General features: G+C 39.0%; 1 protein-coding gene across 2 annotated transcripts in view; it reads left to right on the top strand.

Annotated features, from left to right (window-relative positions):
• Window positions 1-16344, top strand: part of LOC126484270 (mitochondrial potassium channel ATP-binding subunit) — a 119040-nt gene that overhangs the window by 89116 nt on the left and 13580 nt on the right. For both annotated transcript variants that reach the window (XM_050107694.1, XM_050107693.1), the window contains exons 8-12: window positions 3750-3953; window positions 4161-4280; window positions 4380-4483; window positions 12923-13097; window positions 13810-13988. In XM_050107694.1, coding sequence (XP_049963651.1) covers window positions 3750-3953; window positions 4161-4280; window positions 4380-4483; window positions 12923-13097; window positions 13810-13988 — 782 coding nt within the window. The remainder of the gene's footprint in view (window positions 1-3749; window positions 3954-4160; window positions 4281-4379; window positions 4484-12922; window positions 13098-13809; window positions 13989-16344) is intronic.

The raw sequence follows: 16344 nt of genomic DNA on the forward strand, positions 1-16344 counted from the left end.
CACTGTTCGAATGACCATGTACTGTGTCCTTGACACCAGGCTTTACGGGCTCTCCTGTGACCAGGGGTCAGTGGAATGCACCTTGCAGGTCTCCAGGTGAATAAACCGTGTCTTTTCAGTTGTCTGTAGACTGTGTGTCTGGAGACAAACTTGTTCCAGTGGCTGCGGTAAGGTCCTGAGCAAGGCTACCTGCAGTACTCCGTGGCCATCTGCGGACACTGGGGGTGAGATATCGGTCTTCTTGTGGTGTTGTACACTGTGGACGTCCCGTACTGTAGTGCCTGGACACATTTCCTGTGTGCTGGAATCGTTACCATAATCTTGAGGTCACACTTTGTGGCACACGGAGGGCCCGTACTACGACCTGCTGTGTTTGACCAGTCTCCAGTTGCCCTAGTATTCTACCCCTCATAACGTCATCAATATGTGTTCTTTGAGCCAATTTCAACACACAGTCACCGTTAGCATGTCTGAAAACGTCTGCACATATACTCGCTGCATCATACTCTGACATGCACCAACACATCTCTGCATATGTTTATTGCTGCCAGCGCTACCGTGTGATGACCGCAGGTCAGATGCACTGCATGGTCATACCCTGAGGTGATTTAAACCCGAAAACCGCCCACCAGAGCATTGTTTTACCATGTATCAGCATTATCCTTAATTTATGAGCATGAGTGTAGATAAGGACCAAATGACCCAAATCGTTTAACACAAGTTACTGCTCAGTGTTACTTTCAAAATTATGGAAAACCTGACGTTGCATTGTATGACAAAAAAAGGCTCATTCACGAGCAAGCTACTTGGGATTCATATACTGGCATGATCCTAAATCTGATATAACATATTGAGTACAGCTTTTAGCAAAAAGACTACTGTGGCACCTATGTCGATCCTACATTTTGAAAGTGTTGATTAAATTTTGTCATCTGAAGAGAGGCCACTGCCAGACAAGCCCGGTTAGCATCTTACTTCATAGGAGTTATCTCTCTGTCAGTCTCTGGGAAGAAAAGAGCATACGGCAGATGGAGGAACCAGAACAATGACTTACCACAAGGAGGTTTTTGTCACAAGCACTGTAGAGTGTACACATATGATCAGCCAATGTCAAATTAATCCATGCAATTTTTATACGCCTATGATATTATACGGCAATAGCAACTGTAGGTTTTGACTTATTCAGTGGTAGAAAAGAAACTGATGCAGACTCTAGACACACTGTTCCTTCTGTACAATGCTAACCATGTGACAATGAACCTATAACACAGAAGTACAGCAAGGCATCTGCAATGTGCCGAGCAAGAGGACTCCTGCACAACCGAGCTGTGTGTACGTGACTTCAGGTCACATTCTGATATTGAGACATTTGCACATCAACACTATAAGTCAAAGTCTCTACTAGAAAAAATGTTATCAGTCCTCCAATGAGTAAGATACTTCTTACCAATGTTACAAATAACAAAATAACTCTTTTTTAATAGGCATACACACGTTTTCCTATGAGACCAGTACAGAAAAGTCCTTAAGAGCAAAGCATATACCAAAGCCTCGATAACAAACAATATTTGAATGCTTATTAAAATGTCACATTGTGCACAAAAAACAAGTCCAACAAATAAGATTTCAGCTCAAATAATTTTCTTGCATGATATACATTAGCTGTGTTGCTTCTGTTAGTGATCTGCTACATGTTTTTGGTGGTCATTGTTGCCAGTATCATTCATGTACTCCACTGAAAATTCTGTGGCCTCAGACTTATCAAGTCAAAATTAATTGCTCCACAGACCAATCAAAGAAACACAGCATTTATCCCTAACAAGTTTTTCTCACTTATCATGAGCTTTAATAATCTCATTAACATGTAAACACATTTTCTGTGCTCTTTCATTCTATGTTTCGTGTTCCCCCACAAAATCTAAATCTATATGGTTTCCTTTTATATTTTAGTATACATATTTATTTCCTCTGGAGAAGAGGAGAACTGAGATGAAGAGCTAGGTGTGGGAATGCAATAGAGGATGACATAATGGAAATTAATAGTGAAATACAACAATATAAAACTGAAGTTCAAACAGTGTCATCGTAGAAAGATCAAGGTTGATGTGAGTTTCATTGCTGAATATATGCTTCTGATTAGGTGAAGATGAATATTTGAAGACATATGGATTGTTTGTATTTGACATCATTGTAGTGACTGTACAGCTCTGCATCAGTGCATCGTTAAGAAGATAACTATCTGTGAAATTACTCTTTTTTTTTTTTTTTTTTTTGTAAGAAAGGTAAAAGCTTCAGATTATAAATGGAAAAAATGTGTCAAATTTACTAATGGTGTCTTTTAGTTCAGGCTAAGAATAAAAGCAACAAAGAAATTTCAAACATTTGTGGAAAATATTTATGATCAGTAATATCATCAAATGTATACAAAAAAGAGCAGTGTGAATGGTCACTAGCTTGTGGGTCTCACAACAGGGTGTGGCAGAAATGCTGAAAAATCTGAGCTGTAAGACACTTTAAGAAAGATGCCAACTATTTTTCTGAAAATTACAAGAACCAATTTTAAGAACAGAAATTAGAAATATTTCACATTTCCCCCTCCCCTTGCATATTAATACTCTAGAGACAGTCAAGATAAAATGAAACTAATAACAGGTCACACAGACAAATGTAAGTTATCATGATTTCCAGACTTCACCTGTTAGTGGTAGAGGAATCTTAATATATGACACAGTAAGAAGTACACACTTCAGCAATTTGCAGAGTGTATATGTAGGGACATTATAAATATTCTTCGTAAACTGGAAGGAGTAAAGAAAACTTGCCATATAGTTGAGACATTAAGTGATCAATGATATGTTCGTAAACCAGGATGAGAAGGTTGCGAAGCTTTCAGACATTTTCCTTCAGTGCTAGATACAGGAAACAGACACACCTGTGTGGCTACACTGCCCTGACCTGTTACATTGGGTGAGGAGAGGGGTTGTATTGTGTGGGGGACTGGAAGAACATATATCCTTTGCCAGGGCTTAGAGTTTGACTACTTACGGTATCTTCATTTCAGGAAATTAAGAATGTCCTACCTAAAATATATTCTACCGCTCCCCAACTGATACGCAGCTGCCCACCCAATATAAGAAGTATCCTAGTCCATCCTTATGCCACACTTACTACCAACGCCTACCCACATAGAGGAAATCCTTGTGCATAGGACCTGTCTTATGCACCCACCCAGCACATTCTGTTCCAGTTCCATTCTGTACCATAAGGGACCGAGGGGGTGGGGGGATGAGTGAGATCATATACCAGTTGTGCTGTAACTTTTGCAAATTCCTATCCTGCATGCCTCTCCTTCCCAGCCATCAACTTCCCTTTTCTTGTAACCCTCCCCCCCCCCCCCCCCCCCACCTCATTTCTCCCCGTGTCCATTTCATGGGATACAACCCCTCACCCAAGGAGAGCAGAAGTGCCTGCACACTGTGGTCTGCCAAAACTCTGTAGGTGGACATCGTCTTGTTTATGTGCCTGTCAACTGCTCTACACCTCAGTTACATGGTGTAACAGTGTGGGTAAGGGATCCAGTAATCTGCCTTTGAGTATATAAGTAAGTATTTTTCTCATATTGGAAGGAGTAAAGACAATTATTTATATTCCACCAAGAACTTTCCATTCTCATATTTTTCTCATATTAGTAGACGCCTGACCTCATTAGTACTTTTGGGGGACAAGTAAGTTATTGAATTTCATTTCAGGCAGGAACGAACATTTTCCTGAATGGTGTGGTGCTGGCAACCCTATGTGCTGGTGGCTACTTGTTGTCTTTGGGGCAGCTATCCTCTGGAGATCTCATGGCTTTTCTTGTGGCAGCACAAACAATTCAGCGATCTCTGACACAGTTGTCACTGCTGTTTGGCCAAGTGGTTCGTGGGCTAGCTGCTGGAGGCAGAGTTTTTGAGGTTATCTTCTTTTATCTACTGTTCATTTTGGTTTATTCTGTTGTGAAACATTATATTTTCCACATTTGAAATTTGAAAGTAGTAAGAATTTCTGGTAAAATTACATATACGTAATGTACCCAATACTTATTCATCACATAAGCTTTTGCTTTGCTATTCCCATTGCGTTGATTTTTGTTTTCAATGTTAAAATCCATTCTTTTCTAGTACCTGAATATGGAGCCAACAATGCCGTTATTTGGAGGTTTGAATATACCCTTCCATTCTCTTCTTGCCAATGTAGTTTTCCGTGATGTTACATTTGCTTATCCTTCAAGACCATCCCAGGTATATTTTGTGTTACTGTATTTAAGTGAAAATGTAATAATGAGATGAGTTCTTTATTTGGTCCTTAACAACTGTCTGTCATATGTTTTTATTTTTTAGATTGTGCTTCAACATTTCGATTTAGAACTTCCTGCTGGAAAGACTGTTGCCATTGTTGGTTCATCAGGTAGTGGCAAATCCACTGTAGCAGCACTACTAGAAAGGTGAATTTAGTGACTGTGTCAGTTTTCTATTCCTCACTAATATTGGTATTCCATATTATGTAAATTTAAAGAAGGGAGAAAATTCTTGGAAAGGACTTACCTCATAATAGCAACACAGCAAAGCAGCTGTACCTTCTGGTGCATATAAAATGGAATGTTTAGACCATAGTTGACTTTAGATGATCAAGCAGGCAGACCATTTGAGATTTAAGGAATGTATTGTGCAACTGAGAAACAATAATACTACACTTTGCTACACACTTGCATAAAACAAATCATCATATTGATAATATGAACATTAGTATCCTACATGCCCAACATAAAGGCAAAAAACTCGATGTTGTTCAAACACTTCATATGTGGAGACATCAAACCTGCAACCCAATTGTTTTTCCAATTATGAAGGTGTCAGCATATACAAGGCCTATTTGGAAAGTAAGGTCCGATTGGTCGCAAAATGGAAACCACTGTGAAAATCAAAAATGTTTTATTTGGAACAATTAGTTACACCTTCCAGCTACTTCTCTACATAGCCGCCACTCTGATTTAGACATTTGTCATAGTGTTGTACCAACTTTCCAATATGCACATCATAGAAGGCAGTTGCCTGTGCTTCCTGCCTACTCTCTACGCTGGTCTACAGCTCATTGTCTGTGCCAGAACATTGTCTTCATAGTCAGCGACAGCGGTTCATCTGAGCAGAGATGAAACTCAGGGAGAGTCAATTATGGACTCTATTGTGGGTGATCAAACACTTCCCATTGAAAACGGTGCAGGAGCATCTTCATTGCCCCTGCAGTATGCGGCCAAGAATTGTCATGCAGAAGGAAACACATGACAGCTATGCTATGTGGGCTGCATGACAACAGGCGAAATCTCTCACCAGGCCCTCATACTTGGCAGGAGACACTATTGTTCTAAGCATCTTCACGTGCTCACTGTGTGCTCAGAACTAAAAAGAACAACGCATCATGATCGATGGGCATACTAGAGGCACTGCCCGACACTTTTGTGCAAAGCTTCATCAGATTTTCCCTATGATTGCCATTTCACAACCCATCAGACCTTACTTTCCGAATTGCCCTCTGAGAGAAATTATGTATAATTCACCACTGTTGATAGCATAATTATGTTATAATAATGAATTAAAGAATTCCTTCCAAGAACACAATTTTTGTTTCATTTAATCTCGAAACATGTTTCATCACAACTGTGGCATCTTCAGTTTTTTTATTATTATACATTCCTGCATGCGTTGCAGAGCTTTGAGGAAAATTCCTGTTATGGAGGAAAATGGCTGTCATCGTGTTGATATTATCTCAGTAGGATTTTAAACTCTGTTCCTCATCTTTAATTCATTTTATTTTCTGCAAGTATGGGTACAGAGCTTAAAATTCCATTATGATAAGTTCATTGCCATGCTGGGCATTTCTGTTGACATACACTTGCTGCATTGATAAACATCCCGTTATGATAATGTCATTGGCATGCCAGGTATTTCCATTGACACACACTTGCTGTAGTTATAAACATCACTTACCATACTGCACTTTCATTTGCTGATGATTCGAATTTGTGGTAATGACTCAGGATGGTGTCTGGTGGGTATGGTAGATGTGAAAGTTGTCAGGCATTACCATGCAGCAAAATGATGCTTGCAGTCAGATGTCCATGTAAGTTTGATCTGAATGCAAGCTTCAACAAATCAGAACATGGCCCACTGGTGATAGTGTTTCCCCTACATGTGTAGTGTTCCAAGATAATATTTCGTTCATCCCAGAACTCTCAGCTTAATTCTCCCTGCTGATGGCTGCACATGGAACTTCTTGGGTTTTGGTTGTGAGGAATGGCACCATTCCTTGTTTGCTCTCATGATTTTGGGTTTTTGATAGTGAACATAGGTTTCATCTCCTGTAATGATTCTTGTAAGGAAGACATGACTTCCTACTTCAGAATGCCACTGAAGTTCTTCAAACATCAACACATTAACCTTTTAGCATTGGAATGAGTTGCCATGGCACGCACCTTGAAGACAATAAGACATGAAGTTCAGATTTGCAGCTATTTCATCCAACACCACACAGCAGTTATCAATCAAAACAGCTTCAGCAGTTATCAATCAAAACGGCTTCAGCAGTTGCAACAAACTCTGGTGTCACAATGCAGTGTGCCTGACCTGTAGTGTGTTTAAAATTAGTTGTGACTTTTGACAGTTCAGTACAGAGTGGGTGGAAGGAAGCATGGTTGCCAGCGTGTGCTGAATGCGTCAGCGGGCGACGATAACGCCGGGTCTGCTGAGCTCGTAACCTGTCAGATGAGTAATCTAGCCGATCTGCGATCTTTCTCAAATGATTTTAAAGAAACTATATGGTAATAAACTCTAAGTTTTGCACATCTTATAGCTTCTTTCGTCAGCTTCATGATGAATTTCCTATCATTTCATTAACTGTCATAGCTATTGTGATATTTCGGTATTGGCTTAACTATTGCAAGGAATTTTAAAGTTTAAGTGCAAAATAGGGATCACTGTGAATTTGCGTTAGGTGTGTTTTAGGTCATATGTTGCAGCATTTGAAATTTAGATAACATATTAAATTATTTTTTAAACCTCGAAGGATATCACTGTCTGCCTCCAATGTCGAGAAAATGGAATGTGTGTAAACGGCTCCGCCACAAACGCACTAACCAGTGGAAAAGCCAGAATGAAATATTTATCAATTTTTTCGTATCTCATAAACTATCTGACATATCAGAACAAGATTTTGGTAATGATAGCACGCAAAGTGAATAGTATTTTGTCATATGATTAATATGCTAAACTTCCATATCTGATGATGTTTGGTCTGTGGGGCACTCAACTGCACAGTCATTGGCGTACTTACGAAAGTCCCTATTTTTACACAGTCCAGTTTTTACACAATCCAATCTAGCCAATGTCACGAATGATGATGATGATGATGATGATGATGAGGACAGCACAAACACCCAGTCCCCGGGCAGTGAAAATCCCCATTCTGGCCGGGAATTGAACCAGGAACCCCGTGATACTTCCATATCTACCGCTATATTCAAGCAACTACAGATTTAGAAAAATTATATAATGTATTTTTTAAGGTCCATCAATAGCCTATGAAATGAGAATTCCTATGGGTTCTGCAACAATATAAGTAAAGAAGCTGCACATTTATTTTTGTACTGAGAATGGGTGTTCTGATAACTATTGATATGTCTCACCCTCAGTTGCTAGTTTAATAATACACTAGTTTAGGATTCTTCCACAATTTCAACTGTATTAGAATGTTAGCAAGATGTATTCCTGTATAAACTCTGCTGTGTTTAGGCAAAAGAAGCCATTGTTAAGACAGCAACAAGAGAAGTAAAATATTACTCAAAGCTCGACACCGTCTTTCATGAATCCCTGACTCCTTAATTACATTCATGTTGAGGCTGACAATTTGAGACAGGTCCTTTGATGAAACATTTGCAATGACTTCTTTTATCAGTATTTCAATCGCACTGAGAGTAAATTTCTTGTTGTTTTGCTATATTATTTTTCAGCTAGGCCTATATATTCTCAGTCGGATTTAAATGAGAATGATACAGAGGAAGCCTGATTACACTATGCTCTTTACCATTAGCTTTGTTGACGACCTGGTAGCGTAGAGTTTTTAGCTTGTACAGTATTACAAGTTCCATTAACTTCGCCTTACGCAAGCTAAATAGCCATTTTCCTCTGCTGCATTGTTGGAGTTTTATCAATCACAACAGAGTGGCATTGCGCATTGTCTGTTACTATTGTCGAATTTGGAGGAATATTTTGCAACAGAACGTTATGTTCAGAACTGGTGAGTGTGTTCTTGGATGACCACTTTTACTGTGGATCTCTTGTTCAAATGTACTCCACTGTTGTTATTAATGAAGTGCCAACATGAAACACTTGTTTGTGGTACCTGACAATGAAGAACACTTCAACACCAGAAAATATCACTTTACAATGAGAGCTAATGAAGATAGATGCCTCTAATGTGTGACACCGTGTGGTACTCTTTATGCACGGCGAGGCAACAGTGCCGCGTTACCAGCTGAACTGCTGGCGGCATGGTAGGAAAAACCGGCTCGCCATTGGTGTTACCTGCGAATGGCGTCATGTCTCCTCCAGTGAGCCAATCATCAAAAGTCGGGACTAATTTTAAATGGACTATAGATGGGGAGCATCTGCCACGCAAGTCATCCTCTCTCTGAAATTCCTAATCCACACATACATTTGCTGCAGTGGTAAACATCCGTCACCATACTGGACTTCATTTCGCTAATGGATTTCAATAGGTTTTGTAACATCACTGGTTAGAAAATGTAAGACATTTCATGTTGCAAGTGGACTATTTTTTTAAATGGTATTTCTACATCTTCATCTACATCTATACTCCACAAGCCACCCGACAGTGTGTGGCAGAGGGTACTTCTGATACCACTGTCTGATCTTCCCTTTCCTGTTTCATTCACAAATGATTTGTGGGAAGAATGATTTCAGTAAGGCTCTGTATTAGCTCTAATTTCTCATCTTTTCTTATTGTGGTCATTTCACATGTTTATAGGAGGAAGTAATATGTTACCTAACTCTTCCCAGTGTACTCACTGTTACGCACAACGCTCTCTTGTAGTATCTACTGCTGGAGTTTGATGAGCATCTCTGTAATGCTCTTTAGCTGGCTAGGATCTTGCCTATCTCTTCTATCAGTCCCACCTGGTAAGGGTCCCAGAGTGATGACCAACACTCAAGAATCATTTGAAAAAGTGTTTTGTAAACCACTTTTTTTGTAGATGGTCAAATTTCCTAAAGATCCTTCCTATGAATCTGTCTAGCATGTGCTTTTACTGCTATTTATTTTATGTGCTCACTCCACTTAAGGTCTCTCCATATGGTTACTCCTAGACATTTTATGGTACATACTGTTTCCAGCAATTTGCCATCAATGGTGAAGTTATACAGTAGTGGATTTTTTCCTCCTATAGATGCACAGCATGTTAAACTAATTTACATTTAGGCTCAACTGCCTGTCCCTGCACCATTCGTCAATTCTTTGCAGGTCCTTTTGCAAATTGCTACAGTCTTCTTGCGATGCCACCTTCTTGTAGGCACCTGCACCATCTGCGAATAGTCTTATGGACCTTAGGAAATTTTCTGTGATGTCATTTATGTAGCGTAACAGTCCTGGCACACTTAGTTGGGGTACTGCTGAAACTACTTTTACATCTACCAATTTTGTTCTGTTAAGAGCAACATGTTGCGTTCTCTCTGCAAGGAAGTGTTGAACCCAATCACAAATTTTGTCTGATGCTCAGTAAACTAATGTTTTTTCATTAAATGGTAGTGTGGGACAGTGTCAAATGCCTTTCTGAAGTTAAGGGAAGAAACCATCAACCTGTGCACTGATGTCTACAGTGCTGCGGGTCTCGTGGAGGAACAGAGTGAGCTGAGTTTCGCAACATCTCTGTTTGTGAATCCATGTTGATTTTTATGTACAGGTGTTTTTCATTTTCCAAAAAGACATACTATGTGAGCATAAAACATGTTCCATAATACTGCAACAGATTAACATCAGTGAGCATAATTATGAGCATCTTTCTTAGAACCTTCTTCAAAATTTGGGAATGACGTGCACTTTTTTCCAGTTGCTAGGTATCTTTCAAAACTCCAGTAACCTGCAGTGGGAGCATTTTGCTTGTCAGCAGTATGAAGCCATACTTTGAAAATTCTTTGAAGCACGGGGTAACTGTACTGCCAACATACAAGCAAAAATCAAGTGCTTATTAGTAGAGACTGGATTATATGCATCATAAAAACCTCAAAATATGCACAAAAATATCCATGATAAATGCTTAAAAATTTATGAAGAGTGTCGAGGTATGCAGGATCAAATAATAAAAAAATGGTAGTTACTGTGTGCATTACATCTCAAAGTCAAACCTGTGCATATCAGTTACAAGGAAGAATGCCAGCCACACAAAAAATTGATACATTTAGAACACTGATATCATTTTCTGAATACTTTCTGGTAGAGGTTAGGAAGGGGGCCTTTCTGGGATTATTTTCTAAAAATTTGCAAATTGGGGATGCATACAGTGTTTCAACAATTGTTCATTCATTGCTGTTGTTGTTGGTAACAAGCAGATGTGGTACGGGTGAGTTGCAGCACAACAGTCAATATGTACAGGACCAACTTAGAGATATATCACATGCAGCAGGGCACGCTAAAAAAATTTGTAATATTTTATTTAAAAAACAGCCTACAATCATGATTTTTTTGAACAGAATTAACTTTTAATTAATACTATTGGCCCAAGGCATCATTTACAATTTATTTTACATTTTTCTACTGTTCCAAATGTTCGGTAGTAAGATTGAGTCTTCGATCACTCAAAACATTTTTTAAAAGCAGAACAGGACCGTTCTACATCAGCTGAGGTAACCGGGCAGTATTTGAATTTGGGTGCTATGTTGGCACTTATTGTTTCTGGTAAAACTTCACCTGTCCCATTAACAAAACTATCATTTTCACACAAGGGTTCAAAGCCTGGATTATTGTTTAAAATGCTTTCAAACTTTTCCTTGAGTTTTCTTGGGAATATCTCTGGCAATGAGAAGTTCACTAGAATAATTTTATTCATTAGCTGGATAGATTCATTCAACACCAAACCTCGAGTTACAAGCTTTTTAATACTCTCAGGTATATGGGAAAAATGAGTGCTAATCACAGCAATGTCTTTTTTAATACCGGAATCATTAAAAGCTTGCTTGTACTGGCAAGCTACCAAAGCCTCTGCACTATTGAAGTTGTTTACTACCCCTCTAATGGCCTCGAAATGTTCACTGTAAAACACAACCACTTCGACCCACGTACTCCAGCGAGTTGCCACTGGCTTGGGAGGTAAAGGCACATTTGGTAGTATTTCTTTGTAGGTCTTGATGCAGGGAGGAGCCTTTAGAAACACTTTCTTTGTGGATGAAATCAGTTTATTTACTTCACAAACGTGGATTGTACTTCTTCAGCAAGGCGAAATACTCCATGAGCAAAGCATGTCACATGAATCAAATTGGGATAAAATACTTGCAGAACTTTTCCTGCTTTGATCATGTAGCGAACAGCATCTGAAATAAAAATAAACACCCTTTCATCTGCAGAAGATTCTGGGTATATTGTTCTAATACCCTCATTCACAAATTTGGTGATCGTAGATTTACTTTTTCAAGTTCTCTGCAGACCGCTAAATAGGAAGAAGGAGGCTCTTCTTTGAAAGTACCAACAATTAAATTTTTGATGTAACAGCCACAAGTTTCTGCAGTTTCGACAACTGAAATCCAGATAATGCTGTCCTAGAGTTCATTGTGTATTTCTTCCAGAACATTTACATAAAGTTTCGATACGCAATTTTTATGCAATGTTGATTCATCTGGTATATTTTTATTTAAGGAATATTTGTGCAGGAAGCCTTTGAGGATAGGGTTTGTAAGTTTGTGAAGAGGAATATTGCTTGCAATTAATGCTTCACATAGATCCATGTTAAACCAACTTTTTTGTTTATCTTTGGACAAATCCCTGCTACTGCAAGTTGCTGTTGTTGAAAGTTGTTGTTGTGGTCCTTTCTTCTTCATTCCTGTGAGATGAAGACTTGTCTTGACGTGCTGGTCTGTTTGAAACTTTTTCTTGCAAACTCAATAATGTAAAACAATTCTGTCATACATAAATGTCCCAGGATGGTCAGCTATCCACAAAACGATGTTCTTTTTTCGGGCGGCATGGCACACAACACCTTACACACTAAATGTTGTAAACACTTTCAGCAGTGTACAAGTAAATGAAAGCTAAACTGGAACAATGAACATGCAACTAAAATCTTGCATAGTTTAATTTGTTGCCGATGTGTGTGCAGGAGCATTGACTCTGTCTGCCTGTTCCTGTTCCTCATCTGTAATGATTTCCCTAGGCAGCAGTCTATTGGTTAGCAATTGCATACAGTTCTAGGTTGTGGTCAATCTGTGAGACATCAAAACTAGATCGAGCTAGAGACCGCCTGTCTAAATTTTTAAAATATAACAAACATAGTGTGAAAGTATGCATCGTCACTACTTTTTAGTTAAAATATGCAATAACCAATGAAAAAGAAGCCAAATATGTAAATGTTTATGCAAGATGCAAATGCATACAATCTGGTCTCTACTTATTACATTTTTAAGATTTTCATTCGACTCTTGTTTTCTTTTGACTCCTCATCATGTTGTGTAATAAATTTTTGGGGAGATAAGTGTATTTATTCCGTTCTGTCATTCGTCTCTGTTGTGTGTGTTTTTACATTTTCTTTTTTCCCTGTCCTCAAAGTCAATTTTGCTGCAATTTGTTTTAAAAATTCAGCTGTAATAATTTACATTTGATTTTCCAGGTTTTACGATGTGGATAAAGGTTGCATTTCAATTGATGGTGTGGACATCCGCAACCTGGATCCTTCTTGGCTGCGTGGTAAAGCTATAGGGTTCATAAACCAAGAGCCTGTGTTGTTTGCAACAAGTGTAATGGAGAACATTCGATATGGACGACCTGATGCAACAGACCATGAGGTTATTTTTAAAAACAGTCTGATTTCTTCACCTAGTGGATAATTTAACTATGGACCTTTCTTTACTACTTACAAAGGAACAGCTTACTTATAATTGGCTGATGTGTGGTGCATAGAAACTCTTCAACAGAATACAGTATCTACATTAGCTTTTGAGTGCTTGGCCTTTTGCTAGCAAAAATATGCACACTTACACACCCAAATGATCACATTGCCCTTTATTACTTCATATTTTGCATGCCATCATTACAATCATCTTATAAATTAAAGTGAGCCAATGATTGTGTAAGAAGTAGAAGAGGCAAAATTATTTAAAAAGTAATGAACTAATTTTGTTAGTAGGTGATTTTGTTTTTACCCTACTTTGTATTAAGCGGAGAACTTAAGGTGATAATAAGTTACTAACTAAAGTGAAAGGAGAAGGGCTCTGAGTGGACTATGAATAGACATAGGAGATTGACATCGTTTCACCAAGGTTGTAGTGTTATTAGAGGCTGCTGTTGGTCACATGATACACTATTAGTCTCTGGGTACAAAGCTACCTTAGGGTTTAAACTTACATCAACAGCAAGCATGTCATAAATAGCAGGACTTATGCTGTCTCCGTCATACTTACTACCAATAATTAAGAAAATGGCACACTTACATGGGCTTTAGAAGCGTACATTAATTTTTGTACCCACATACTTATTTATTCTTTTTACATTTTGCAGGTAATTGCTGCAGCAAAGATGGCAAATGCCGATGAATTCATCACTGCCTTCCCAAACGGGTATTCGACTGTAGTTGGAGAAAGAGGTGTCACAGTATCGGGTGGTCAAAAACAGAGAATAGCCATTGCACGGGCTTTGTTGAAGAACCCTTCAATACTGATTCTTGATGAGGCCACAAGGTATGCTGTTCATCACTGAGCTTTTAACCACTGTCGCAGGTAGTTACTGTAGAGCACATAATGTAGTCTGCTTACCATAAAGTAGATAGTTTGTAAAGTAAAATTGCACTTACCACACAGCACATAGTACAGACAGCCCATAGTAAAGCACACAAAATTCGTAATTTCAATGAGGCAGCTATATATAATCACATTGCAGCTTCATGATGGTGATGCACATAAAATTTCTATTACAAGTCCTTCGTGATGTGATGAAATGGTTCTTCCCATAATATGACTCTTAAAGACGGACTATCTTGACTTTGTCAACTCTCTACAGCGTTTGTAAAGACCTTCTGTGGATTAGACCGCATGTGAAATATCAATCTGATAATAAGTGAGAACCAGGCTAGAGGTTACAGAATGGCAAAATTTTTCATTTTATTGCTTGTAGCTTTCCTAGTTGTGATTTTGCTAAAGCAGCATTTTGTATTTGTGGTAGAGGCCTGTGAAACTGGAGAAGTATCAGCCCTCTGATCTTGATGTAACTTTAGTTTCTTACGATAAAATGACACATGTAAAGTTAAAAACTATTAGACGGTTTTTATTAAACTGAAACGCGTAACAGAACAACTGAACAAAAATGCCTTTTTTACTCTTTCATGGTGCAGCACTTAGCGCAAATCACACAGAGAATCATTAAAATTGCAATCTTAACACCCATCCTCAATTAAATGATTTTACATTTAACAGTAACAAAAATTAAAGTAAACCCAACAAGCTCCTCAAAGTAATGAGTCTAGGAGCTGGTAAGCCTTTGGTAAAAATATCTGCAATCTGGTCCTCAGAATGTACAAGCTCGGCTGTGATGATCCTGTGGAGGTGAAGTTTACACACAAAACTATATTTAACATTGACGTGTCTCAACCGTTGATGTTCCCATGTTTTCAGTAACCGTATACAGGACTGATTATACTCAAATATATGAATTGGTAGCTGGAGTGGAATTTGGATATCGCCCAGAAAATATTTGATCCAGAGTAACTCAGCTGCAGCTGTCGCCAGAGCTACATATTCTGCCTCTGTAGAAGACAAAGCAACACTAGTCTGTTCCTTTGTTGCCCAACAGATGGTGTTTCCAAAACATTTTAATAGATAACCAGAGGTAGATCCTGCATCTTCTTTTCTATTCCAGTTTGCATCAGCATAGGCCAGAAGAACTTCTTCATTCCCCTTTTGATAACGTAGTCTCATATTGACAGTTCCTTTGATATATCTCAAAACTCTTTTTAAGCTTTCGAGAGTTGTTCCGATGGATCGTTTTGATATCTGTTCAAGAAGTTGACCACAGCACACAAATCAGGTCTTGTTGCTGTCATTGCGTACATCAAACATCCAATCAACTCTCTGCAGGACTTATGGATCATTTTTCCTTCCTTGATTTCCAGTTTAACTTCCATAAGCTTCTTGACTGGACTACAATCTTGCATGTTGAATCATTGTAGCAAATTATTCAAATATGATGTTTGGCTCAGATACATTTTTCCGTTGCTCATAGAAATCTCAATTCCCAAGTATAATTGTGGTTCTCCCAGTTCCTTTATTTCAAACTTCTGTTTTAACTTACACTACTGGCCATTAAAATTGCTACACCATGAAGATGACGTGTTACAGACGCGAAATTTAACCGACAGGAAGAAGATGCTTTTATATGCAAATGATTAGCTTTTCAGAGCATTCACACAAGGTTGGTGCCGGTGACGACACCTACAAAGTGCTGACATGAGGAAAGTTTCAAACCGATTTCTCATACACAAACAGCAGTTGACCGGCGTTGTCTGGTGAAACGTTTGTGTGATACCTCGTGTAAGGAGGAGAAATGCGCACCATGATGTTTCCAACTTTGATAAAGGTCGGATTGTAGCCTATCGCAATTGCGGTTTATCATATCGCGACATTGCTGCTCGCGTTGGTCGAGATCCAATGACTGTTAGCAGAATATGGAATCGGTGGGTTCAGGAGGGTAATACGGAATGCCGTGCTGGATCCCAATGGCCTTGTATCACTAGCAGTCAAGGTGACAGGCATCCGCATGGCTGTAACGGATCGTGCAGCAACGTCTCGATCCCTGAGTCAACAGATGGTGACGTTTGCAAGACAACAAACATCTGCACGAACAGTTCGAAGACGTTTGCAGCAGCATGGACTATCAGCTCGGAGACCATGGCTGCGGTTACCCTTGACGCTGCATCGCAGACAGGAGTGCCTGCGATGCTGTACTCAACGACGAACCTGGGTGCACTAATGGCAAAACGTCATTTTTTCAGACGAATCCAGGTTCTGTTTATGGCATCATGATGGTCGCATCCGTGTTTGG

Source organism: Schistocerca serialis, chromosome 6 (assembly GCF_023864345.2).
Source record: "Schistocerca serialis cubense isolate TAMUIC-IGC-003099 chromosome 6, iqSchSeri2.2, whole genome shotgun sequence".
NCBI lineage: Eukaryota > Metazoa > Arthropoda > Insecta > Orthoptera > Acrididae > Schistocerca > Schistocerca serialis.